Genomic DNA, 27,590 nt, shown 5'->3' with positions numbered 1-27,590 from the left:
AATGAATACGGGAGGTTTAAATTGGTTTCATCAGGATGTTGCAGCCACAGTAACCTTGACATAAACCAGCTGCGAGCTTCTCAGGCTAAAACAGCCTTGAGATGAATCAGTTTTAATAATACTTCTGGCTGTGCACCATTTTAACTGTATCTAAAAATTCTCCAGGTTTATTGAGTTCAGGAAATATTGTTATTATTTAAACAGTTTTATTTGATTGAGCCCTGTAAAACTTAAGCAATAAGCTCCTCACACATTAGGTACTTCTAGAGGCTCCTAGGTGACCCATAAAGAAGTTTGTGGTAAATCCCATGTCGCAGAACTGGGCAGACGGGCCCGAAGTGTAACCATGAAGCCCAGAACAAATCTTATGTCTGTGTACAAAAGGCCAGAGAAAGAAAATTCTCATTCTCAGCTGCTTCCTTCAGTTCTGACTGAGGGCTGGGCCTGGAAGGGCCTGATCTGTCAGGAGTTGTGCCACTTACTGCACCTTACAAACAGTGCAAGGTATTCCTGTCTGCCCACTCTTCAGTAAAGTTAACTTTAAGGTCAGTAAAGGTAAGTATTTTTGAATCAACTCACCTACAGTCCGGAGTCTAGGAGTACTTGCTATTCTGTTTATTTATTTTCTTGAGTGATCAAAATGTTTTTTTGATGTATGCATGTTTTAACAAGTTTCCTTAGTGCATAGTGGACTTTTATGACTGTTGCTGTGTTTAATGTTGCTTAAGAGTAGACTGAAAAGTATGGGACTGAATCTCCATTACAGCTAATTTGCATTCAGTCTCACTTTGAAGGCAAATCTAAGCACTTACCAGGTACAGTTTGATAGTACCAAACTCTCATTTGATATTTCTGGAACACTTTACCTCTCCCGCTCTGGTGAACCCCTTATTTCCTTAGCAAGGAGGCAAATCCTCCTTTAGCCCTGAAAAGCAAGTCCCATTATGTTTTGTCTTGAACCAAACACTTCTGAGGCAGATTTGGATCATGATCTTTGAATCTGAATTTACCAATCACCTGAAAGTGAATTAAAATCTTATTGATGGATCTTGGTGATCCAACAATATTGCCTGCAGGCTTTTTTGAAACAGGGAACTTTTTGCATCATTCTGAGACTCTATTCAGTGCAAACCAACAAAATCTGAGAACCTCTGCATGCATGCTCTTGGTGGCGATCTTACCATTAAGGACTGCAGTGTTAAAATCACAATACCTGTCTGGTACCACAATTCAAAATGTTTAAACAAAGAAAATAAAAAAAAAAATCAGAGAGCACTCTGGCATTAGCCTATGAATAAAAGGATTTAGGTGTAGGAAACTGGATATACCCCACGGATATCATTAAGAGTGGGACAGAAAATAAACATAGCTGATAAAAACCTATGTAACATGGTAAGCCAAATAAGACCTCAGAGGTAATCCTGCACAATGCGATTCTAAATATTTGAAGAGAGATGCTCCTGGACAAGATCCCTCTTAGCAGCATTGCAAGTGTCTTTAACTGCTGGGTATTCAGGGACATGTCAGTTTAATCACAGCATGTGTGTTGAATATCAGCAAATTCCTATTAGTTCTGTCATTTCCTACCTTACTGCCCCTATTTGCCTTCAACCAAGAGAACCACAGCCACAGGTGTTGCTTTTACATTTGCAGAATGGCTGAGGAAGTGTGTAAACACCCTGATTTCTTGTTATTTGGCTCAAGGTAATCATCTTAACCTTCCTTTCCAAAGATGTCATCGACACTTGCAGCGGGTTGCATTTGAACGAATGATCTCATGATAAACGTATGCCTTTGGTGTTTCTCTTTCTCACCATCCTGTGATGTTTCCCTTCAAGAAAGGGAAATTTGAAATGCAAACAGAAAATTTAAAGTAGTGGTGAGACCTTTTGCAAAATAGACACTCACAGCTTGAGAAAGGTCCTTTTACAAAACTGGATTTGCTGTCTGGCATGACTGGATGATGATCTCATTGCTGTCACCAAACCAGAATGAAGACCTGAGTGGAGCTGTTCAGGAATTTGAGGACAAAATGTAATGTCATTGGAAAATGCTGATACATCAAAACCAACGTATGTTTTGGAAACAGTTTGGTTTCAACAAACTTTTCCCAATTCACAGTCACATTTCCTTTAAAAACTTGCCCAGTTTTCTGACAATTCACGTAGCAGGCTATGCAGGAGTTTGTGTTTCCAAGGTCTAAAGCTCTGGCCAGCTCTGGCAAAGCTTAAAATAAGTTGAGTTGGAAGGAGTTGAAGACCCAAAGTCTACAGTTCATGAACAGAAAGGTGGTTTGCAGAAGAGAGCACCTGACAAAAATATTCAGAAGAAATCCCTTTAATTGGTTGCTGGCTTCACAGCCCTGCTTCTGGGCTACTGCAGCTGATAACAGCTTCTGCAGAGAGCAAGCAAGGTCCATTGCTCAGCCCCTCTGACAGAAGGCCAGAGCAGAAATAATCCAGCACCTCAGGGTCCATCCTGGCAGCAACAGGACCGCTTGTCTCAATTCCTTCCCCTGAAAGGGGAAGGGCCAAACAGCACCTGGCTCTGCCCAGTCAGGAAGGAGGATGAGGACGTTGCCATTACAGGCTTGGGAGGAGAAAAGAAGCACCTCAGAGAGCAGCTCTTCATAAATCTTGCTTCCACATGTATGGGCCTGATTTGAGATTTAAGAGATCACATTAGTTTTTGGACTGGAGGTGGGCTAATGGCAGATTGGTGGTGGCCCCCATGTAGATTTACTCCATGTTTACAGAACTTGCAAAGTATGGGTGCCTGCTCTTCAGGCTAGCCAATGGTCAGAGGTCCCCAGGATTTTAAGTCCCCTGCCTGTCCAGCTGGAGGAGTCCCTTCTCACAGACCCCCCAGGCTGTAACACTGGGCACAGGAGCACTTGGGAGCCTCAGTTCATGCAGGGTCTCACAAGACTTCCCCTCTCCCCGCTGGAGGACTGGGTGCCAAATGTAGACACTACAGTCTTGCGGCTGCTTGAGCTGGGGTTAGCAGCCGGGAAGCCAGGGACAGATGGGGGCTTTTTAGTGTCCTGGGCTCTCCGCCAGAAAGCCGAGTGCTGTGCCAGGCCACAAGGCTGCGGCAGCAAACTTGCCAGGGAGTCCCCAGAAGATAAGTAAGCTTTGTCGCCTTTTGGAAAAAAAAAAAAAACATAACAAAGCAAGAAGACCAGAGAAATCGGGGGGGGGGGGGGGGGATGACAATGACTGAAGTTTCCATTCCAGATCAGAGGGGAAATCTTCCGTGTTTCAGAGTACAAACCCCTAAGTTTTAGGCAATTCTGCCCACAGTCTCATGGCCTCAATCTGTGCAACTGATTAGACATCTACAAAATCACAGAGGCAGAGCTAACTGCATAGCTGTTCCAGCCTTTCACTGGGGAATGTTTCTAATGCATATCCAGACTTTAGAAGACAAAATACATATGGCTCACACTAAGCCAGTACTTGTCTCTCTTATTTTCATCAGGACACTGATGTTCCTGCCTCTCTTGCTGTGATCGATCAATCAGACTATTGTCTTTGATCCCTACAGCTGCCTGTCTCAAGTATAAATGCTTCAGATAGCTGAATGTATCACAAGAATTTGACCCTAAATAAAAAAGCACTTCACCAGCACTTTCTGTCTTTGCTCTGTGGGAACCATAGGAGCAAGGCTAAAGAAATGTTTCATCTTGTGTCTTCAGGAGAACCTGCCAGTCTTAATACTGTCTGCTTGTGCTGGTGTTAAGTCCACAGATGCCAGGAGAGTTCCACCATGTATTTTTTCTGAGCCTTGCATACGTGCAGCTCATGACAACAGTACATGCCAGAATCATATGAAAAAAGACTGTGGGAGGCCATTCACACACTTGGACTCTCCAGTGAGGACTTTAAAGTATCATGGTGAGAAGGATCCAGGTTCCTTCTTCCTCTGACAGCAGCCCCTCTTTCTGCCTCTGCTCTACCTGCTGTCAGTCCTGCAGCAACCCCTCAGCTCTTGCTGGCAGGAGCTCAGCACAGCTCAGCTCCAGGCTGGGCTGGCGCAGGTGAAGTTAGTTTTGTTGTCCCTGCGAGCAGGGCACAGTAACCCTCATTGACAGCTATGCTCTGTCTTGTGAAATCTGAATAGTTGGAGAAGTATTTGCGGGGGTGTTAGACGTACTATCATCTGTCCAGATCATAAATGTCGTCCTGGCCTTTGCTTCCTCGGTCGGAGTGAAAGCTGTTGGTGAAACAGAGGGTTGGAAACCAGAGTTTTGAGCTGTTCTGTGCCACAATCAATCTTTTTAAAATATTCACTGAAGAAAAGGCTTCCCTCTGGAGCACATGTTGTTTACAGGCTGAATTCCATGCTGAGGTTGATATTTATAGCTACTATGAATCTTTTAAAGGAGAATGGCCTCTAGCTGCAATAAGGTATGAGGCTTTAATACTACAATACTTGCAGAGGTTGGACAAAATATATGGTAGCCATTGGGTTTTTTAGCCAATGCATTAATGCATTACAAACAAAGAAATATAAAACAAACTACTCCCATGCTAGTGCCAGCAATCACAGCTACAGGTTGCATACAAAGCAAATGAAGGAGTCTCTCTTTTTCCTAGGGCTACCTCCTAGCTGGCTGCTGTTTTTATGATCATTGGCTGTTTAGCATACAGAACTTTGGGGTTTTAAGGGTTTTGTATGCATGGGAGAATAAGAACCCTGACAGTGCCATAAAAAGACACAACGATAGTATGTATTGTCTGAAACTGATAGTCGTTTGTTTCCTTGATAAATCAAGCCCCTTTTAGCTGCATTTGTAGAGACACAGTGACACCCAGTGGTTGCTAATAAATATAATTGACACAATTTATTCAGAGCACTGGATCAGAGAATTAAATAGCTCATATGCATTCCAGGGTCAGAAAAGTTCCAGTGTATGCTGTTCATTGAAAGAAATGTGAGTCAGTATCTGTTTCTATTTTATCTATTTTATTGAAGCTCCTAAACTAAAATAAAATAGAAATGCACAGTACTAATCATACTAGGCAAAGAATAATAAAAATGTCACACGTTTCCATCGTATTAGGGTACATTTTGTACTTTCTTCTGATAAATTCCTTTAAGATAAGAGAACTTTCAACTTCCCACAGTAACATGATATTAATATTATGTTTTCTTAGAGCTTTTACTAAATAAAATCAAATTGGCTCAAGTTGACTAATATGCTACAACAGTGTAACCCTGACTGTCATGGTATATTAGTATACTGACTCATTTTCCAGGCTGTGGCTTTAATGAAATACTTGGGTTTGTCCTAAAGCCTGTGGAAAAAACTCCTGGTCACCCTTACTTCTTTTCATGTAGTGCTGGAAAATGTTTGCTTCCTACCAATCATGCAAGTTCACTCTCATCTTCTCATACATTGTCCAGAACATGGGTTGTTTAGGCCTTTTTTCAGGCTTTTCTGTGACCTGACATGCCCCCTTGCCCTGAGTGCATGAGCTCCTACCAGAGTTTTCCAGTAAGACACTATTGCTACTAGCAGTGCTGAGCTAGGTGTGCTCCACATTCGTACCTTCAGACTTTCCTTTGGAAGAAGTCTGGGGTAATTTTCAGTAGAGAGCCTAAGGGATTGTGAGTAGAGCTCCTGAGATATCCATGTGCCAGGAAGAAGGCCTAGAAGTACTTAGGCTCCAGCAAGTGTCTCCAGGTCAATGAGGTTTCTCTCTGGATACTGGGATATTCATGGGCTTGAAGAGGAACCACTCTTTGCTGTTTTTGCTATTTTATTTTTTGTAATTTGGGGAAAAAATTCTGAGTTTCAACAGTGGCAAATCTATTCCTATTGTTATTTTCTGCCTTTTGGCAGGTGGCACCATTTGATCCAAATCTCAAGCTAATTCTTGAGATCCCAGTCTTGAAAGAATTTAAGCAGTTGCATCTCCCACAAAAGTAACCTGATCATTCCTATACCCCAGGCAAAATTTACTTAAATACATTTTGTTAAAAATCTCTTTGTATAAAAAAAGGATGTTGGGAAGATTCACAGGAAAAAGGAATGGGAGTAGAAAGGAGTAAAGTTAAAGGAGAAAAGGAAAGCAAATGCAAAGGAGTAAATATAAAGGATAGATGGCCATATGTGAAGGAATCTTTATGGTTAGAAATAGTGCCAATCTTATTTTCCTTCCACTGGAACCCATTATGTTTTCACACAAGAGAACTAACACAATAAGGACGTTAATGCTTTTCTTGCGTGCTAGCTAGTTATTAGAGACTCACAATAAGGAAAGTGGTCAGAGAATACTTGTCACATGCCCAAACTACCCTAATTCAAGGAAATTGCGACCTCAGTGCATCATATGAGGCAGGTCAAGCCTAGGGTGAAGCAAGCTTTCTGTGTAAGAATTTTAATTAGCAGTGAGCACAATAAAATACATAAGCTGCTGAAGGTTAACAAGTGCTACTGTTTGAGATTATGTTCAAATCCATGATGTGTACTTCCCTTTCCTCACCGCCATAATGGATTAGCAGTATACTAGATAGTAATCAACAAATATTACCATCATCCTTCTAATCTTATTAACAAACTTGTAAGAAGCATTAAGGACACATTTATACCACTTGTGGGAAACAGTCCAAATACAACGAACCAAAAGCTGCTTATCTGCAAGCAAAAACAGCACTGTATGACTGAAAGGGGCCAAGTTAATCAGAGCTATCAAGAGACTAATTCAGATCCAGAGGGCTGGGAAGGCAGATTAAATGATCATTCATAAATCATTGAAAGCATACACTATACAGTATTGTAACAACAAACAATGATCTTCTGATGGGTGCAGTTTCCTGCTTTCTATATATCTATGTTTTGACATTTTAAGTATTTCATCAGCATCTTTTTATCCCTAAGTTGTGAATGTACAGCAATAGCATTATAACTCAGCTTGTTAATCATCAGACCTTTAGGAAGGAAGGGGACAGACTGTAAAAACAAACCTAAAATTGTTCATGTTCACATGCAGCGCTACTGTGCTTACTACAATCACATACAAAGTATAAAAGAATATGATCCAAGATATTGTGGAGGAAAACTGGGGAAAGCAACTGAGGGAATGTGAAAAATCAGCTTTGTATGTCTCAGGCTCCTTTACTTTATAGAATGGAGGGGAGGACACTGCTGGTCAATTTTTCACTTTTAAAATATTTTGTAGAAGTACTGAAATGTGCTGGTTTAGTGAGGAAAACAGCAACTAAATGTAGGTTTGTTCACTGAATCCACCACGGAACAACCAGGGTCTGGTCTTATGCCTTTCTTCTAGTAGGATTGAGACTATCCACAGGCTACAATTGATTCCTCTGTAGAACTGTCTTCCAAAGACTCAGTTACCCATTTTTGAAGTAGTTAAAACATTGCTCTTCTGCTGCTTGCCTTTTTGCCCCATCAGCAGTCCTAACAAACACTGTTCCATTACTTACCAAAAGTAAAGGATTCCTCCAAGGACTAGAGTTAATGGCACTTGTTTCTGATCTCACAAGACATGGAACACGCTCCAGTTCTCTACACAACATAAGCTTCCACATCTCCAGTGCCTGATGTTGCATTGCTATGCACTGTATATATTCACTTACATCAGCACAAAGTGAGGGCAAAGGGCTGACAATGCAAAGCACTCTCTCTGGAAACATGACACTTCAGGATAAAAGAAAACAACACATTGGAAAGAAGAGAATAGTCCTTTAATTACAGTAATTAAATTATGCGTGGCTTTGTTAATCTTTTCATAGAAAACAGAAAGGTCTTCAGACTGGAATAGTAAGGCTGAATAGCATGAGAGCCTAACAAGGGAAGTCAGCAGTTCAATTTGATAGCACTGTCAAATCAAACTTGTACAGATTTGTCCCCAACTATCTGAGTAACTTCATTTGTTCATTTTTGTGAGTTCATGCACTTGTTTTTTAGTTCTGTTCCCCTTTCCCTTTCTCCACTGAAAAACTTTACATATCCCATTTATAGCTCTAGGAAGGTGATTGCCTCAGTGCTTGCACAATCCTTTGGTTTTTGGCATACTATCAGAGCCCTCATCTAGTTCTTATTTACTCTCTAGGCCTTACCCAAATCTATATCTCAGGTTTCCAGCTTGGTCCTATTATGTCCAAGATGCCAGCTGGCAACAAAAATGCACAACCACCTGAAGTACAAAGTAAATATTTTCTTCATCATTCTACTTTCTCAGGATCTGGCCCGAGCTCCTGGTTTGCTCCCTAAGTTTCTCCCTAAGGCGCCTTAATTGCAATCATCCTCAAAAAAGGATCACCCATCTCCATTCAAGCTCCAGGCCTGAATTTTTACCACCATCTCTCCAAGACCTTGTTCTTATAAGGCCACTTGCCTGGACTGCCCACACTTTCTTCTTCAGGTTCAGCAATAGCTGCTTTCTAGATCTGAGTTTTCACAACTACATTTAAATGGAAAATGAAGTCCTTTGAAGATATGTTGGTTGTTTCAAGCAGCTGTCCACATCCTAGTAAATTAATTATGAGGCTTAATAGAGCTCTTTCATTTTGTATCATATGTCCTAACTGTCAGAGTGGATTTATACATCTCAAGACAAGAACACCATCAGTATGTTGCAATTCAATATCCACCAGAAAATATAAAGTATGCTTTCCTACTTGTTTTTTATTACAGAACAAAGCTGTGGAGGGCAAGAAATCTGTCTGGCTCTGCAGCATCAGGAGCCAGTGATAAAAAGGAAAAGAAAGAAATAGGCATAACAAAAATGGCCTCTCTAATTTATTCACCTTTTCATTTTTCCTACTGCAGACAACATTAACTACAGTCTTTGGCAAGAAGTATAGTCTGCTGGGGAAGTAGGAAGGAAAGAAACCAAATAGAGCGGTGGGAAGAGGGATGCAGGGGCTACCAAGAGCTTGGTTATCCTTTCACATTTTGACCAATCTGAAACAGAGCTTTGAAGCACAAAGTTGCTCTGCTAAGCAACTAAGTAATTGAAAGGATTGAAATTCATAAATGTTGATGAGGCTATCTTTTTTAAGCTGTATTATTCTGAGATCTCCTTTCTGTGTCAAAACAAAAAATAAGGATTTATTACAGAAATCCATGTGTCTGTTTTCACAGATGCATCCTAGTGATTTTTAAATCAATTTTTCTATTTTTATTCAGTTTTCAGTCTATATATTTCACATAGGATTTTGCTACTTGGAAAAAAAAGTATCTTCTAGTCTGTGTCATATTTTGTAAATAGAGATAAGCATTTTCACTGAATTCGGTGCTTTGCTAAATTGGTATCATTCCTTTTAAGGATCCTAACTACAGGGAAAATGCTGTATATCTTCTCACTGGCAGGGCACAGGGAGACAAATCACAGAATGGTAGGGGTTGGAAGGGACCTCTGGAGATCATCTTGTCCAACCCCCCTGCTTCAGCAGGGACACTCAGAGCAGGGGGCACAGGAATGCATCCAGGTGGGTTTTGAATGTCTCCAGGGAAGGAAAGTCCACAACCTCCCTGGGCAGCCTGTGCCACTGCTCTGGCACCCTCACAGGGAAGAAGTTTTTCTTCATGTTTAGCTGCAACTTCCTGTGTCCCAACTTGTGCCCATTGCCCCTTGTCCTGTCATTGGGTACTATTGAAAACAGCCCGGTCCCATCATCCTGACACCCACCCTTTATATATTTATAGGTATTGATGAAATCCCCCCTCAGTCTTCTCTTGTCCAGGCGGAACAAACCCAAGCCCCTCAGCCTTTCCTCACAAGGGAGATGCTCCAGTCCCCTGATCATCTTGGTAGCTCTCTGCGGGACTTGCTCAAGCAGTTCCCTGTCCTTCCTAAACTGGGGCACCCAGAACTGGACACAGTACTCCAAGTGTGGTCTCACTAGGGCAGAGCAGAGGGGGAGGATAACCTCTCTCAATCTGCTGGCCACACTCCTTTAAATGCAGCCCAGGATGCCATTGGCCTTCTTGGCTACAAGGGCACATTGCTGGCTCATGGTCAGCTTGTTGTCAACCAGCACTCCCAGGTCCTTCTCAACAGAGCCACTTTTCAGTAGTTCAGCCCCCAGCCTGTACCGGTACATGGGGTTGTTCCTCCCCAGGTGAAGGACCTTGCACTTGCTCTTGTTGAATTTCATCAGGTTCCCCTCGGCCCAGCTCTCCAGCCTGTCCAGGTCTCGTTGGATGGCAGCACAGCCTTCCGGTGTATCAGCCACTGCTCCCAGCTTGGTATCATCACCTGCTGAGGTTACACTTTATCCCATCATCCAGGTCATTGATGAATATGTTAAACAGGACTGGACCCAGCACAGACTCCTGGGAACACTGCTAGTGACAGGCCTCCATCCAGACTCCAGCTCAACAACAGAACTCAGAGGGTCGTGATCAATGAAGCAGTTATCAATCCACCTCACTGTCATCTCATCCAACCCACACTTCCTTAGCTTGCCTGTGAGGAGGCTATGGGAGATGGTGTCAAATGCTTTACTGAAGTCAAGATAGACAACGTCCACTGCTCTCCCTTCATCGACCCAGCCAGTCATGCCATCATAGAAGGGTATCAGGTTGGACAAGCATGATCTCCCCTTGGTGAATCCATGTTGACTGTTTATGATAACCTTCTTGTCCTCTACATGCCTGGAGGTCCTCTCCAGGCATGAACTGCTCCATCACCTTTCCAGGGATGGAGGTGAGGCTGACTGGCCTATAAGTCCCCAGGTCCTCCTCCTTGCCCTTTTTGAAGATTGGAGTGACATTTGCTTTCCTCCAGTCCTCAGGCACCTCTCCTGTCCTCCACAACCTTTCAAAGAAGATGGAGAATGTCTCAGCAAGAACATCCGCCAGCTCCCTTGGCACTCGCGGGTGCATCCGATCAGGGCCCATGGATTTGCAAGGATCCAGTTTGCATCGGTGATCTCTGACCCAGTCTTTCTCAACCGATGGTAAGTCTTCCTTTGTCCCAGTTTGTCCTCTCTTCTCTGGGGGCTGCGATGCCTGAGGGCCAGCCTTAGCAGTAAAGGGTGAAGCAAAGAAGGCATTTAGTAACTCCGCCTTCTCTGCATCACCAGGGCCCCTTCCTTGTTCAGCAATGAGCCTACTGTATCCCCAGTCTTCCTTTTACTGCTGATGTATTTAAAGAAGCCCTTCTTATCTTTGACATGCATTGACAGATTTAATTCCAAGTGGTCCTTGGCCTTCCTCATCACATCTCTGCACACCCTGAAAACATTCCTATATTCCTCCTAAGTGGCCAGTCCCTTTTTCCACATACTGTGAACCTCCTTCTTCCATTTGAGTTTCTCTAGAGGCTCTTTGCTCATCCATGCAGGTCTTGTGGCTCCTCTGCCTAACGACTTCCTCCTGGGGATGCACTTATCTTGAGCTCAGAGGAAGTGGTCCTTGAATACTGCCCAGCTTTCTTGGACCCCCCTGCCTTCCAGAGCCCTAGCCCATGGGTTTCCTCCTAGCAGGTCTTTGAAGAGGCCAAATTTGGCCCTCTTGAAGTCCAAGGTTGTAACCCAACTCATAGCCCTGCTTCTACCTCACAGTATCCTAAACTCAACCATCTCATGGTCACTGCAGCCAAGGCTACCCCCAGCCCTCACATCCTCAACCAGCCCTTCCTTGTTTGTTAGGATAAGGCCGAGCAGCACATCTCACCTCATTGGCTCCTCCATCACTTGCATAAAAAAGTTGTCCTCGATGCTCTGTAGGAACCTTCTGGATCATGCATGACTCACCATGTTGCTTTTCCAGCAAAAATCAGGGTGGTTGAACTCCCCCATGAGGACCAGGGCCTGCAATTGCAAGGCTACTTCCAGCTGTCTGTAGAAGGCTTCATCAGCTTCCTCTTCTTGATCAGGTGGCCTATAGCAAATGCCCACAACAGTGTCACCCATAGTTGGCTGCCCCCTAATTTTTACCCACAAGCTCTCAACATGTTCTCCTTCCACTTCAAGGCAGAGCTAGATACATTCCAGTTGCTCCCTCACATAAAGAGCAACTCCCCCACCTCACCTTGCTGGTCTGCCTTCCCTGAAAAGCCTGTAGCCATCCATGACCACATTCCAGTCACGCGAGCTACCCCACCATGTCTCTGTGATTGCAATGAGATCATGGCCCTGCAAATGAAACAGCTTTGAAGCACTCTCTGGCACAAAACAGAACCCACAAGTACAAGTGCTTATGAAGAGATAACACAGAGTTAATGGGTTTGTGACATACAAGCACCTGCCTAGAGAAGTGAAACAGCAGCTCTAACTGGTGCTCCTGTCCCTTCATTCCAGTGGCAGACTGGAAACAGGAGTCTGTGTCTCTGTGTCGTGGTTTAGCCGGCAGCTCAGCCCCACACAGCCACTCGCTCACTCCCCCACTGGTAGATGGGGGAAAGAATCAGAAGGGTAACACTCATGGGCTGAGATAAGAACAGTTTAATAATTAAAATTAAAAGAAACAACAACAGAAATGCAATGTAAAGGAGAACAACAAGAGGCACGAAACCCTGGGGGGAGAGGGGGAAGGGGGGAGAGGGGAACAAACCACCAGAACAAACCACACACAACACAACCACTCACAACCCAACACCCACCTCCCCCAAGCCGCAACCTGCCCCCCCTTAATATACTGGTCATGGTGTCATGTGGTATGGAACAAACATGCCATTGGCCAGTCGGGGTCAGCCGCCCCCACCATGGTCCCGCCCCTCCCAGCTCCCCCCGCCACGCGGCAGAGCGCGGGAAGCTGGAAAGGTAGCCGACCCCCACAGTGAGGAGAATTAACCCCTCCTCAGCCAAAACCAGCACACTTTGGTAGGCCACCACTTTTTACAGAAATGGCCAAGTGACTCCTGTTTTCTTTGGCTGTGTTTGGAGCTGCCTTGTGTATACGGTTCTCTCCTGGAATATCTGTGGACTATGAGGGCCTGGAGACTGCATTCTGGCTTGTCTACACCAGGAACTAAGGGTACCAGAAAACTAACTTCCTCTAAAGTGGACCACAGTATGAACTTTAGAGCACACCTGCAACTTTGTTACAATGTCCATGTGTAAACTCTTACCACATGTTAAATGTGAGGTAGCTTATTGTGAAAGAAAACAATAAAAGCTGACTTCTTTTTACAAGCCAAAATGGTGGTAGATTAAAGATGGCAAAAGGCACTTGAGACAAGCTAGCTGGTGTTTTGCTGTGGAGTAAGAATTCGTTTGTGGCTAATAACTGCAGAGTAGCTCTTGTTAAAAACACTGTTTAATTCACAGTCGCTTGTGTGACCATGCCTTCTCTTGCAGAGCTAATACGCTCTAATCACACTGTTGTTATTTTAGAGGTCTAAGTTTTCATTGGCACATTTTGTCTCAGCAATAAATTTTCCCATAGTCTATTGTAGAGATGGAGCTATACTAGAATTGCCCTGCCAGTAGGAAAAGTTTCTATGTGCTAGGTGAGACAACTACACTAGCGAACTGAAAAAAAACCCTGCTAAAACACCTACCTATTATCCATCAAGTTGCATCCCTTGTTACCTTTTTATTAAGAGCTTTTGCTAATCTACAAAGTTAAACTGCAAAGCTAATAAAAATGGGCTCATAGAAAGGACACACAGATAAAGTGAACACTCCTTGAGACTGTTTAAATAATGAGAGACATTACAGGTTGCAGGATTTGGGGCTAATGCAAGGTGATCTATCTTTTATTTCCTTTTGACCTCTTTCTCCCAGAAAAGGATGTGATACTATTCTCACTCCATCTCACTAGCAGACCAGGAGATCCAAATAACCCTAGATCCAGTGTGTGGTTATAGAGGAGAGCATTTCTCAAAAATGAAAGATTGTAAGTGAATGCCCACTGGGAAAGCTCCTTCTGTTTAAGTGTTCACCAGCTGAAATTGTTTTCCACAGTTTACCTTCGCACCATTAATAAGTCCAAGAGCATGGTAATCAAAATTCCACCCAGTCACTTTAATCTCCTTTAAATAATTCAGTGTGGTTAGTACCTGACTTAATTTGCACACTAACAGTGATGTAGACACCCAGTCTTGTTTGCTGCTGAAATCTACAGATTCCAGCTTCTTGAGAAAGATCAGCAGCTGCATGAAGAAAAGCCAGCCACTGCTTGTCACACAATTCATTGACAACTCCAAGTGCTGAAGGTTCTCCAGGTGTTCTTTCTGAAAAGAAATTGCCTGTGAACATATTTATGTATTTATTTTTGCTTCAAGCCTAACGAAGAGAATTATTCCTGTTCAGAATATTGAACTGAATCTTACTGAAGTCAGTTGAACTTCAAAGCTTAAAATAATACCATCCTTAATAGAAAAGGGTTTAAACATGTCCTTGCATATTACTTTTTTTCTTATTTAGAATGAAGAGTGTAAAATACAGCAGACACAGATCACAATTTTTTTTATATCTAGACTTTTCTTCCTTATTAAAACTTAACCTGCAGTATGTTGCATGCAACAGGATACTTTTAATTACAGAAAGGTCATTAACTTAAATGGGCCTATAGACTGCTGCTCATAATCATTCATACAAAAGCAGTGCAAGATCAGACTCATGAAAATTCTCATTCATTTTGACACTTCATTTCTAATGTATCCTCAGAAGGGGTGAGTGTTGTGAATCCAGGTAGCTTTTATATCTCACTGATCTTCAGCTATTTACATTGACAAAAGTTAAACTAGTATTTGCCTTTTTTAATTCTACTGTTGACATACGTTCCATAACAGACATCATGTTAGTGGAAGATCTGATGTAAGATCTGATGTATTCCTGTCATGTTTATGGAGGAGATAATCAATCCGTCAATCAGAAAAGATTCCCTCTCAAGGACATTCTTCATCAGGAATCTCCATTTGCCTGCAGTATTCTTTGCACTACTTATACAGTGGATAATGGTTCTTGCTGAGTAGAAATATGGCTTTTTATTTGGATCATCTAATGTTATATATCTCTATATATATCTCTATCTCTATATCCTACACAGATTTGACGCTATTTCACTCACACTATTAAAAGTTGCTGGGTTTCCTGAACTGGTTTTGAGTTTTTCAGGTTTTTGTCCTTCATCTTTTGCTCATCCACAGTACCTTTACTTACCTAGAATTTTGACCTCCACATCAGTGAGGCTCCATTTCCTCATTCTAAGTTTTGTCAGCTGTGGCATTGTTTCCAGTAGTTCTAACAATTTTGTTAGGCACGCCTAACATCAGCATGTTCATCCCAGGTAGGATATTAAGCCATCAACTAAGTTAAAATAAGTGTAATTTTTTTTGTTATAACAGTTCACTGTAAAATCACTTTAAAAAGTTAAACCAAATCACATTTAAACAGTGAAGAAAATACTGGTAAGTTAAAGACTCCAAGACTGTTGCTTTGATAGCAAAGCCAGAGCAGTCAGTTGCATACAACACTCCTCACTTCTAAAAACTCTCCATTCACTGAGAGGAAATGCTTCAGGATACCAAATATAACCTACTTAAAAATAAAAGAGGAAAGAATTCTTGATTTTCTGTCTGGGTAAGTCTTAGAATTGAAGGTCATTCCCAATTTAAATGATTTATGTGGAGAAATCTTCTGACTTACCAAGTCTGTGGATAGCATCTTTTCCTTTCTTTTCTAAGTAATTTTCTGACAAATCAAGTACATTCAGTTTTGTCAAATTATGAAGATTCTGAGCTATGGGAGGGAAAAATGCTTATTATACATGTTTTCAGTGCAGAATGACTTGTCTTCTTTCGCACCTTTTTTAGCTTTGTTTTTTAATGAACAGCAAGACAAGATTTTTAACAGCCTCCTGGTTTTTCTCACTTTTCTGATGTCCCTCTGATGCAAACTGTGCTCTTGTTAATTGTGTCCCTTGGAATTAATGAAATAAAGGACCTGGCCAGCCATAAAAGCTGAAGCAATGATTCTGCATAACTTACACTCTGGTGGCTAAATGAATCTTCAGTGGTGGTGAGACAACTTTAAGACATCTTTGCAACACAAATGCAGGGCAAAGCTGTCTGAAGACATGGTAGATTCTTCAGTGGTTTAAGCCCTGGAGATTTCAACATCCTGCTTCACAAAGCTGTCAAGTATTCCTATTATGATATAAAACCATATATTTAACAGGATCAGAGAAATGTGGAAGAGTAGGACTAGGTGGGACCTGGGAGTCTAGCATCTGTAATGTGGCAGGATATTGATGAGCCTAAACTATTCATGGTACATATTTATTTATTTTGCTCTTTGAAATTTTCCATATTCTCCCTAGGTCCTATTTAACCTTCCTGGCTTTAGAAAGTTTCTGCCAACATCCAATCTGAATATTCTTTGTTGCAAATTCAGCTACTTTCTTCTCCCAGTGGACAAAAAGAATGGTTGATTATTGTATCTTTGTAACAGTGTTTAAAGAACATAAAATTTTTATCATATCTTTTTCAGCCTTCTCTCTCAATCAAAACAAAACTAAACCATTCCTCATAAATCACATTTTCATAACCTCTAGCTGTTCTTGGTGCTCTCTCCAGATTTCTCTACACCTTTCTTAATCATGATACTGAGGTTGGGCACAGATTTGTTCCCAAGGACTCACCAGCACATGTTTTGCAATAGCATAATATTTCCAGCCTTCCACAGAAGAGCTCTGATTCTTTTCTGCTACACAGGTTAATCTCCATTTTATATTCATGAAATTGATGTCTCATTCCCAGCTACAGCCCTTTACATCTCTCTATACTGAGTTCCCCACCGTTGTTTTTGGACCACCTCTTAAATGCATCCACCTTTATTTCTGGTTTTGCATTCCAGCAGGGCTTGTAAGCCTTCCAAGCTCAGTATCATCTGAAATTTTATAAGCGTATCCTCCATCCTGTCATTTAAGCCATCAGTTAAAATATTATTTAGAACAAGGAAGGACATAATTGATTGTGTCAGAATGTCCTCTCACTCAGTGAAACATTTGTGATAACTCTTTGAAAGTAATTTTTCAACCAGTTGTGCACCCATTTTATTTATATACATTTCACTAGCTTCCTGTTAAGGATGTTGTATACGATAGTGTTAAAAACCTCATCTGAGTTATGATAGATCCAGGCTCATCATTTCACAATCTTATTACCCTGTTCCCTGGAAAGGTTTGACGTGATTTGTTCACAGTACGTTTTGTCTCTATAATTTAAGTGCTTACAAAATGTTAGTGTGATAATCTGTCTCAGAATTTTTCTTGGTATCAAAGTGAGGTAGGCTTGTGTATCATTTCCTCTTTTCATGGAAAAGATACTGGATTTTCCACTTTCCTGCCTCCACAAAATTTTCAGAGACAGCTGTCTATGGTTCAATGATTCTTTCAGCTTGTTCCCTACAGATTTAATTGTGAATTTCCTTAAGTTCTCCTAACCTGAGTTCATCTGTTTCAGTTAAATAATTCTTCTTTGCCCTTATTTGTACCACTGTGACCTTGTAAAAAATTTTTGAGCATGTACCTGACCAAAATGAATCTTTTTGGTAATGACTGAAACAAAAACTCTGAAAACTAGTTTTGCTTGCATCATCCATTATTTGCTTTCCTATTTTGTTTGTTTGTAGAGCTATGCAATAGTTTGTCTTTCTTTTTTACATAATTTATACTTAGGATTTATATAAAATCTTTATATAAACTTTCCTTACTGCATTTTACATCTCTACCAACTGAAACTCATTGTGAACCTAAGTGTTTCTGATTTTATCCTTATATGCTTTTTTCTCCTGTTATACAATTATGTTTTGATTTTCAAAACATACATAAGTATTCAGTTTGTAAAGTTACTATCACTATTCTTACCTAGAATTTCCACAGCATCACTGGAGATACAGCAGTTGACTAGCTAGATTTCTTCAAGTTCACTTAGTTCATCAGGAACTGATCTTACATCCCCAATAGCTTTCAAATGATTCATGTATAATAAGCGTAGCTTTCTCAAATTTCTCATACCTTCAGCTGTGAATGGAAAAAAAAAGGTCACATTGCTAGATGAAGTGTTTTGATATGTTTAGAATGTCTTGATCACAGCAAACGGCTAGACAGAATTAGATGTTTCCTGTCTGGCATACTACAACTATCTGTATTTTGATGCCATGAAATATATGATAACTTTTGTCTGAAAAAAAAAAAGATAAACACACCCTTTTGTTCAGCTACTGTAATGCATAATCAGCATAAACTGCCCCTCAGCCCGGACAAGGTAACTCACAGAAGACCAAATGTGATCTTCTGGTGGAACAAATCCAGGAGAAGCATTATTTTACCATGCCATCAGAGAGAGGATGGGTAGATGTATGGATTGCCATCTCCATTTCAGTTACTGGGTTGTGTGGCCCTAGCAAACATTATTCAAACTTTTCAACTTGGTATCCAGTGACTGACCTTACAGAAAGTCAGCAGTAGGTCAGGGAAGGAAACTATCACCATTGCAACCTCCTGACTTGCAGTTCAAGCAGATTAGCCAGTCCTGGGATCAGTATGTGAGATCTGTTCGACTACAGTATGCATTGCTAACTTGAAAGGAGAACTCTAATACTTCGTGACAATCAGGACACAAACCATATCAACACTTCAATGCAAATATATAAGAAATTACTTCTTTAAATTAGATGACAGGATTTTCAAGTCTTAATAGTGTACAAACTTCAGACCAACTTGTTAAAACATTCACATTCTCAGCACTATGTACTTGATTATGGTATGAAATAGAGAAAATCACCCTTTTTTTTTTGCATCACCTTCATGCATACTTATGTTCTCTAGTACAAGCCCTTCGGCATTCACAAGTTTCTTTATTCCATCAATAAGTCCACCTGCCCAAAAAAACCCCATAGATGTATACAGAATGTTAATTTAATACAGGAAAAATTCATTTGTAGAACATATACACTTCAGTGATATTAGTTTCTTGTGAAAAGTAAATAACAGTTTTGTGTGAAAATATGAACATCTAAAACGGATGACCTCAGGAGAATATGACAAAATAATAAGTGCTTGAAAAAGACTGGGTAGAGACTATTTGTTTTTTTCCTTCCAGTGCAAGAACAAGAGGCTACTAATTGAAACTCATCCAAAACCAAGATTAAGGACACAGCCCTCCACACCCTTACCAAAGGATGCTGCAGATGCAATAAGTTTACATGGGTTCAAAGCAAAGACAAGTACTAGCAGGACCCTTTGGGGAGGTTGCTGAATAAATAAATCGTAAGCAGAGGAAACTGATCTGAGCTTAAAAGAGAGGCTGTGAGATTCTTAAGAAGAATGTATTATAGATTCTTGCATTGTTCTTGCTCTTCCTTAGATGTCCACTCATAGGTGCTATTGGAGACAATGAACCAAGGCAGATGGACCCTTATCTGAATCAGTATGGCTGTTGTTACTATATTCTTATGCTGTTCCCCCAACAACCTTGGCATAACTGTGCACACAGGGAAGAGGATTTTTTGTTTTTATTTAGTATGTAGTTCCAGAATAATCTTGAGATTATACGTCATAGAAGGATAAAAAGATTCATGTTGGGAGTTCTGAGGATATCTAGTTCAATCTCCCACTGAGCGTGCATCTTTTCTATAACACCCTTAAGGTAATGGAAGACTGCAATTAGTTTCCCAATTAGCTTTTTCTTCTCCAGGAAAACCATGCCCTGTTCTCTTGGCTTCTCCTTGTGTATTAGGTGTTCCAGCTCCCTGGCCACAATAGTGGCCCTCCACTGGACTCTAACCAGATTGTTACCGTCTCTTATACTGGGCAGTCTGAAACTGCACATACTACTTCGGATTGGCCACAAGAGTGCAGAATAGAACAGAATAACCGCTTCCCCAGGTACTCTATTGCTAATGCAGTCCACCCTGTGCTTAGCCTTTACCACTGCAAGAGAGCTTTGCTGACTCATGATAACCTATCTCTGAGATTTGGTATCATCAGTACTTGTGTATGTTTCTCAAGACAAGATACATTCATGGATAGCTTGAATGACGAAAAGTTCGGAGCACAGTGCAGCAGATGCACCCATCCTCTACTAATGCCCTGCTCTAACAATAGTGTGGAAGGATCCTGTATGTGTGTGATTCACAGCATAAACATGTCCCTCATCCTACTTGCAGAGTCCTTCACCTCAGGTACGTCTGGAGCATACTATACTATAGTTGCTAAACTCTATTATACCATTGTAGCTTTAAGAGAAAACAGTTATTCAAGCTAGAAGCATTTAATCAATTATTGGAATGACTTATCAAAAGATATGGCAGATTTTCCATCATATTACGTATTAACATCAGAACTAGACTTCTTTTAAAAAAAAAAAAGCTTACTCAGAAATTATGACAGGGCCATAGGAAACAATGAGGGAAAATTTCTGTCCAATGTTGCAGGACGAGATTAGGTTACATTAGCCTCATTTGGTTGCCAAAACCATAATCATCTGTTGCGAAAACTAAGTTGAAGTGATGGTACGCTGCATCCCACAGCACTTAGAAAGTTTAGCTATTATAGACATTATATAATTTACTGTGGATTATCTGCACCAGAGTTGATAAATTTTTCTCCCATCTAGTATTTTATTAAAACCCAGATTTTTTTTTAATATATTGTGTACGAAGAACCAAGAATTTGATGGAATGACAACTTAGAAGAATTCAAAGGCCTTTGCATAGCAAGAACCAGGAATATAATGAAATGGCAACTTACAGGAATTCAAAGACCAGACCTGATTTACACAACTAAGTAACATAAATAAATTTACATGCCTGAGTAGACTGCAGTCACTTTCACCTTGAATACAGAATTGCATTCTGGCAATATAACATTTTTTAAACTGATCAAACCCAGGCATCTTCCATATATAAGGGAGCCATGAGCCACTTTGCTTTACCTTCTCATCCACATTTATCTAAAAAAGCTCATTTACTGCCAGTAAATACTATACCTTCTAGATTTTCACTTGGCAGATCTCTTATATGTAAAGTTTTCAGCTTTGTTATTGTTGTGATCTGTTGTTCATCTTCCATAGTAAGAGGTGTGACTCCACAGTAAGATCTTCTAAGTTTTTACAGGTTTCAAGGACTTCATTCAATGTTCCTGTGATACCAGCACTATTGCTGATGTGCAGCTTGAGGCTTACAGCAGAGCAACATATTTTGCCCAGATATTTAATATCGTGTTTCTTTAACTTGTTGAAATCTTGCAGTGTAATTTCTAAAGATCTGATACTCTGGTTCCAGTTGAAGAATAAGAAAACAGCCTTTTCAGGAATGTAAGTTCTAATTTGAAGATCTTCTCATTGTCTGTTTCCTTAATTGGTGAGTAATTCCCAAAAATATCTAACTTAATGAGTCCTAGTACACTGACACAGTTTGGTAAGTATCTACAGAAATCAGAGAAATAAATTGGGATATTTTGAGTATTAATGTAAATATGTTTAACACAGAAAAACCTCTTCAAAATTTCTGCTCAATGATGATTTTGAAGAACTTTCATAACAGAAATTAATGACACAGTCTGCAAAAATATCCTTGTCGGTTTTATTTAAATATTCCGTTTCTGTTATATTTTCTGGGTGTTTGTGTGTTTGCTTTCCAAAGAGAGATTCTTTAATGAAAACAGTTGAGAAATATCTCTGTGCTGATCAATTATTTTCAATAAGTCCAAAATTATTCTAGTGGCATCTAGAGAGGATCCACAAGTGTAGAGGAGCAAACTGAAATAAGTACCAGTAATATCTGAAATAGTATTAATTTTCTGTAGATAACTATACCCTTTCTTCACCTCTGCTTCTTGGCAGGATGTCAGAAGTTCGCAAAATTTTCTGCCTGCAGTGTATTCCTGAAATGATTTATGAAAGAATCTATATGTTTGCTTTAGTCTTTGAGCTGTGTATTCATTCAGAAGACCTGAAGCTAGCAGGACTTACTCTTTTACATCAGCTAAATCCTCAGACTGAAAATCAAATCTTTGATCAAATATTCCATCTAAAGCTACGTCTCCACAATGACGTATGCTCAGAATAATATGATAATCTGTTATTGCTTCTGTTTTGTACTTATTTTTCTCCACCCTCAAGTCATACAAAGTAGAGAAAAGTAGAGTCTGAGTGCTTGGATGAAAATTACTTTCACCCATTTGGATGGCACAAGCAATGATAACAGAGAGAGGAGTCTTCATGAGGTTTTTCATGGAAGTGGCCTCTTCAAGCTGGTTTAACAGACCATCAGCCAGCTTATTTGTCAAGATGCTTTTAAGGAGCTTCTTGCAACTCTCCTCTGATAGATCTCCTATTTCAGCAATCAGTGACCCAAATTGTCTGAGTTTGCGGATAGACTCAGTCCTGGTAGCAATAATGACCACATTTTTGAATTTGTGGTTTTCTTAATCATTACTTCTATCTCTGGACAGTTTTGGGGTTTGAATTCATCATATCCATCCAACAGGAGAAGGACCCTTTGTCTCTGTGCTAGCAGCATTTTCATTAAATCTTGTTTGCAGGTGGGGTATTGTTCAAGGAGAAGTTAATCACAGAGAGTCTCATATATTCCACCTCTTGTGCTAGTTAGGCTGATAAAGAAAACAAATTGGAATTTTTTCAAAGTGGACAAATTATCAGAAGCCCAGAGTACAGCAATTCTTTTCATAAGAGTTGTTTTTCCTTTGCCAGCTTCTCCTTCTACAATGCAGGGATTTTTCAGTTCCTCCAGAAGTACATTCAGCGTCAGCTGCCCTTTCCTGCTATTACGTATATCTTTTTTCCACAGCAAGACGTCAGTGCAGGCAGTTCCCAAATCAAAAATTATGTCAATATCACTACCCAGAGGATGATATTTTTGAAAAGCTGAAGATGGATACACATACTTTAAATCTTGAATCAAGTAATTTAATTTGTCTTGTTTCACTTGCCTGGAAGTACCTAAGGCAAATGGATCATATATCAGTGAATTAAACAATCAATGAGTTTGTCAATTACAATTTCATTACTTTTGGAAGAACTGTTGGAACGTACTTGCTAAATCAATCCAATACTGGTAGGCAAGAGGCATGAGATATATTTATTGTCCACTGTCTAGGTGAGACTTAATTGATAAAGGCTGTAGTTACTCCTTGTGCAGAAGATTCATATAGTCTGCAGATACCACTCTGGCTCCACTTAATTCCTTATTTGAGGGCCTTTTGGACTTCTCCTATTTGTGCACTGGATTCCAAAAATGTAAGCTTTCATACAAGCATATGAAAATTTATATGTGCAAATGCACGATGAGAGTATTAGTTTTTTATGTAATAAGGTTTTAATATTGTAAGAGAGCGTTTATATAAATATGAAAGGTATTAGAGTATTAAGAGAGATATTTTAAAATCAGTAATAGTTTTTGACAGTTGAACCGAATGAACTTTTAATCTAGTTCTATTTTTTAAATTATGCCTTTTGCATTTTTGTTAGTTTTGGCTAGTCTAAGAGTTGCTTTCATACAGTTTGGACGTGAGCTTAGTTGAACCTTCCATCATAGACATAATAAAATTTAGTAACATCTAGAAAGTCTGAAGCTTACAGAAAACCAGCTTCTAAAGGGAGTCCTGGAAAGTTTGTATGCGCTGCTTTTTAAAGTGCATATATGTAGACTAAGGGACAGGGCTGAGTCGGACATATACTTCAAGACCAGACTTTTGAAACAGGTGGAGTAAAGAAACGCACTCCCACAAACTGAAGGAAATCAGGGAAAACTATTTTAGAGAAATGCTTTGGTAACAAGCGTCATGCCTCTCTGGAGTGCCAAAAGATTAGCCTAGGTGTATGCATTACATTCACACAAGAAGATAGTCCTTTAACAACATAACAAACTTGCAGCCTGTGTACAAGTAGTTTCAGCTTCCCTGGAAAAGGTTTATATTTGAAAAACTCATTACATATTCCCATTACATTTAATACTAATTTTGCCCATAGAACTGATCTAATTCAGTGCTCAGCTCACCCACAACTCACTTATCATAAACAAATGATGGGATGTGTTTAGCTGTCTGAACTTCAGCTATCTGACCACAGATGATTTCCACCCTTTCAGAATTTTTCAGAGGTTTCCCCTCTTTGTGTCTTAATGTTTGTAAAATTTCTTAGTGTTCACTAAGTGACCTTCACTAAGAACACTTAGTGTTCTTAAAGTCTTATTCTCTCAGATGAAACAATTCAGATTATACAAATTGAATTAGAGTTTACTTAACCACAGAATTATCAGACCATTCTAAAAATGAGTGCATTGCAAGTTTTCAATGTTTTTTTTTTTCTGTAATAATTTAACTTCTGACTAGAAGACAAAAATATAACCAGGAATACTTACAATATCCTTGCAGGTCATGAAAAAAAAAAGGGTTGTGTTTCTCAAGTGACTTAACCAAAATACTGCAGGCTTTTGAGCCTCTATTCAAAATCATATAAATCATCATTCTTGAGGCATCATGTTCAACCTTTTCACAGACAATGGTATTCACTTCTTCAGAAGACATGACATTGCAGGCCAAAAGGTTGTCTGCTCTTTGCTTGACAGTGATCATTCCCATTATTTGAATGACGTACTCTGTTGCTTTCTATAAATTCCACTGAGAAGAGAGAATTAAATTTCTTAGAATAAGTCTAGCTTATGCAGTAGCTGAGACGTAAATGGTCCTTCAGTATTCAATGCACACTTTTATGGTGCACTGAGTGGCTAATATCTACACAGGTACAAACAATATTCAGGAAATGGTGAGATCTTAGTAGGTATATAGAAAAGTTTGTAAAAGTTTCTGTGAATGGAGAGGAGGTTTCCGGTAAAAAAGATGCAGTATGGGATGTGTCATTATAGGTACGAAAGTCACATCCTATGTCTGCGATGCTGGCCAGCACCGCAGAAACATATTAGAAGTTTCAATAGAGATTTCGTTCGAAAATTATATTATTTACTGATAAGTCTAAATATGGGTTCATATTTCTGGATCTGCATTTGAAAATCTTGGCAAGTTCATGCAGGTCATGACAAATATAATTTGATTCTTCAAACAAAACCTATATGAAGTACTTAAACTTTATTATACTCATTTTAAGATTAAAAAAGTCAAATGAGTTACACTTAATGCCCAAGATCATAGGCAGTCCTGAACACATCCCAGGATGAAAACATCCCCAAACAGGCTTCTGTACTCTGTGGTTGGGATGGCTAAGAATCAGTGTCAAGGCATGCAAGCACTCCTAACCAGAAGGAATATATATATATGATATTTATCTGTGTGTCACTTGGAGAAATGCACAGATTCTCAGCTCCCAAGCTAGCCAAGACATGCTTATATCTGGCCAAAATTAGTTTTGAATAGCCTGTTGAACATAGGTAACAGCCTTGTGTAGGCAATGAGGAGATAAAGGAAAAACATGATAAAAATGAGGTCTGGCCTCATGTTGATAAATTGGAGTCATTAGGGACAGCCCCATTTCAGCTGGGCAGCTCTGTTCTCTTTCCTTCCACAAAATCCAGGAGAGGTTTGAGATATAATAACTAGGGCAGTCATGGGGATGTCTTTCGCGGGAAGATGTGTGTGGGCCACAAGCATTTTGCCAGAAAGAGCTGCATTTTAAGAATTTTACATTTTTTGCAAATTTGCAATTTAATTGTGTGGAACTTTAAAGTAAATGTTGGGGGTGCTGATTTACCTACACATGTCAAAATAAAACCAGACTATCATTCCTCTAAGTTTTTTAGACTTTGAATATTACAGTACATAAGACTTTTTCAGGGGTAATTTTATAAAACTTAAGCTTCTGTACAATTGTGGAGAAAAGGGAGAAAGCTGTCTTTACAAGTCTGAAATGATCTGCAATATTTTGGAATAAACTGTAGAAATTACTATAAGACAGTTAACATGAGAAACAACCAGTTCAGAAAAATATTTTGTCAGAAAAAAACTACTAATCCAAAATTTTCTATCTATAATATATTGAAATAGAGATTTTTAAAATAAAAATTCTCCGTAAAGGCTACCTTAAAAAAATGTTTTAGAGCAAGACTTTTTACATTGTTAATAACTAGCCATATTATATAACTGGAATATAAATATAGCAATTAAAATGTATAGCTTTTTTTGAAAATACATTTTCTTTTCAAGGTTATTTGATTTTTTAATTACTATTTACAACTAACATTAAATACAAAGAAAGTGTAGTTTATAAATCTTACTTGTTCAGACTGAAAGTTTCAATATGGAACACTGAATCTAATATCTGGGCTGAAAAACAAAGCAAATCAAAAGATTGAATACTCCAGATATTACTGTCATTTTCCTAGACCAGAAAAATATTACCTTTCATGAAATGCTGATGTGAAATTAGTCAGACATAGCAATATTCCCTCTACTTGAATTGACTACAATTACTTTGATTTGATATTTTTTACTCGATAAATTTAAATCATGTTTCAAATGAATAAGCAGGAAATACCAATTTAAGCAAGTGATTTTAATATTCTGTGCTTTAATTCCCAAGAAACAGATCATTCTCATAGACCAGCAATCATTAAGATATAACCTTTAAAGGAAATCTGGTCATTATTTTTGACAACCAGAAAGATACAGTTCTCTTTTCACATTGTTTCAGTTCATGTTTTGCATAGCCTCACAGTGTAATATATATATATAATGCAGATTCTTATTTTTTTACACTTTTATCATTAAGTGAATGAGGCATACGTTACTTATTTGTTTTTACTGTGAATGATACCAAGATACATTTGGGTGGCAATGGTAATTAAGGTAGTAGCATATAAAACCAACATTTAAGTTCATGTATTCATTATGTAAAACTAAATAAAGGTACCTTAAATAAAATTACTTACTTTTAGTAGATACAACTGAGAAAATAAAGTACATTTTTGACAATACCTAGCAGGTCAGATTAAAGGTCCATCTCGCACAGTATGCTGTCTCCAGGAGTTTCTTCTGTAAGATGTTCCACTCCTTGGGACCTTTTTCATTTCCATTATATTCTTTTTGAGATGGAATGCTAGAGCGGACCATAGTATTAAGATACCATAAGGCTTTATGGATGAACACAGTGCCACAACAATGTTATCTCCTTCATTCTCCATTTTCTCACAATTCCTTCCATTTGCTTCTACTGAGCACTGAGCAGGTATTTTCATAGAGCTATCAATTTTAACCCCCAGCTCCCATTTGTAAATGTTAATCACCATCCTCATGTAAGCAAACCCACGATTTTTAAGAGTAGCTTAACAATATACTGAATGAAAAATACTGTTTGCTTAGACAAGCTTTTTTTTGAAATCCTTAAGATACTCAATATCAAGTGGAGAAGCACAGTCTATTGACATTAACCCTCTCTAAGCCAAAACTTAAATTAGAATCTACAATAGTCTCCTGTATTACCAGCTTTATGTAGCAATAATCTCACTGTTTGTAGCACACTAAATAGTGTGTTAATAGCAGTAATTAATAAAAATTGCTAGTATACTATATTACTACTTAATCATAAGTTCTGGAAAACCATTCTGTCTTTACAGTGCTGAAAGACTAATTTGAATTTGTTCCCATAAAAAGTATCACCTTAAATATTACAACTTTTCTAATAGGTTTT

The 27,590-nt window shown here is 39.3% G+C and overlaps 1 protein-coding gene across 1 annotated transcript; it reads right to left on the bottom strand.

The window, feature by feature from the left end:
- Positions 1-15,093: 15,093 nt before the first annotated feature.
- On the bottom strand, positions 15,094-27,189 carry NLRC4 (NLR family CARD domain containing 4). The gene is given in 12 exon segments (XM_075089802.1): positions 15,094-15,234; positions 15,574-15,666; positions 17,795-17,954; positions 18,719-18,807; positions 20,919-21,014; positions 21,017-21,254; positions 21,257-21,424; positions 21,426-21,592; positions 21,595-22,359; positions 22,362-22,892; positions 24,313-24,555; positions 27,027-27,189. Coding segments are annotated over 12 exon segments (2,742 nt in total). The 3' UTR covers positions 15,094-15,205.
- Positions 27,190-27,590: the final 401 nt, after the last annotated feature.

The sequence above is a fragment of the Phalacrocorax aristotelis genome, chromosome 3, assembly GCF_949628215.1.
Source record: "Phalacrocorax aristotelis chromosome 3, bGulAri2.1, whole genome shotgun sequence".
Classification (NCBI taxonomy): domain Eukaryota; kingdom Metazoa; phylum Chordata; class Aves; order Suliformes; family Phalacrocoracidae; genus Phalacrocorax; species Phalacrocorax aristotelis.
This window is presented reverse-complemented; position numbering and strand designations above follow the sequence as displayed.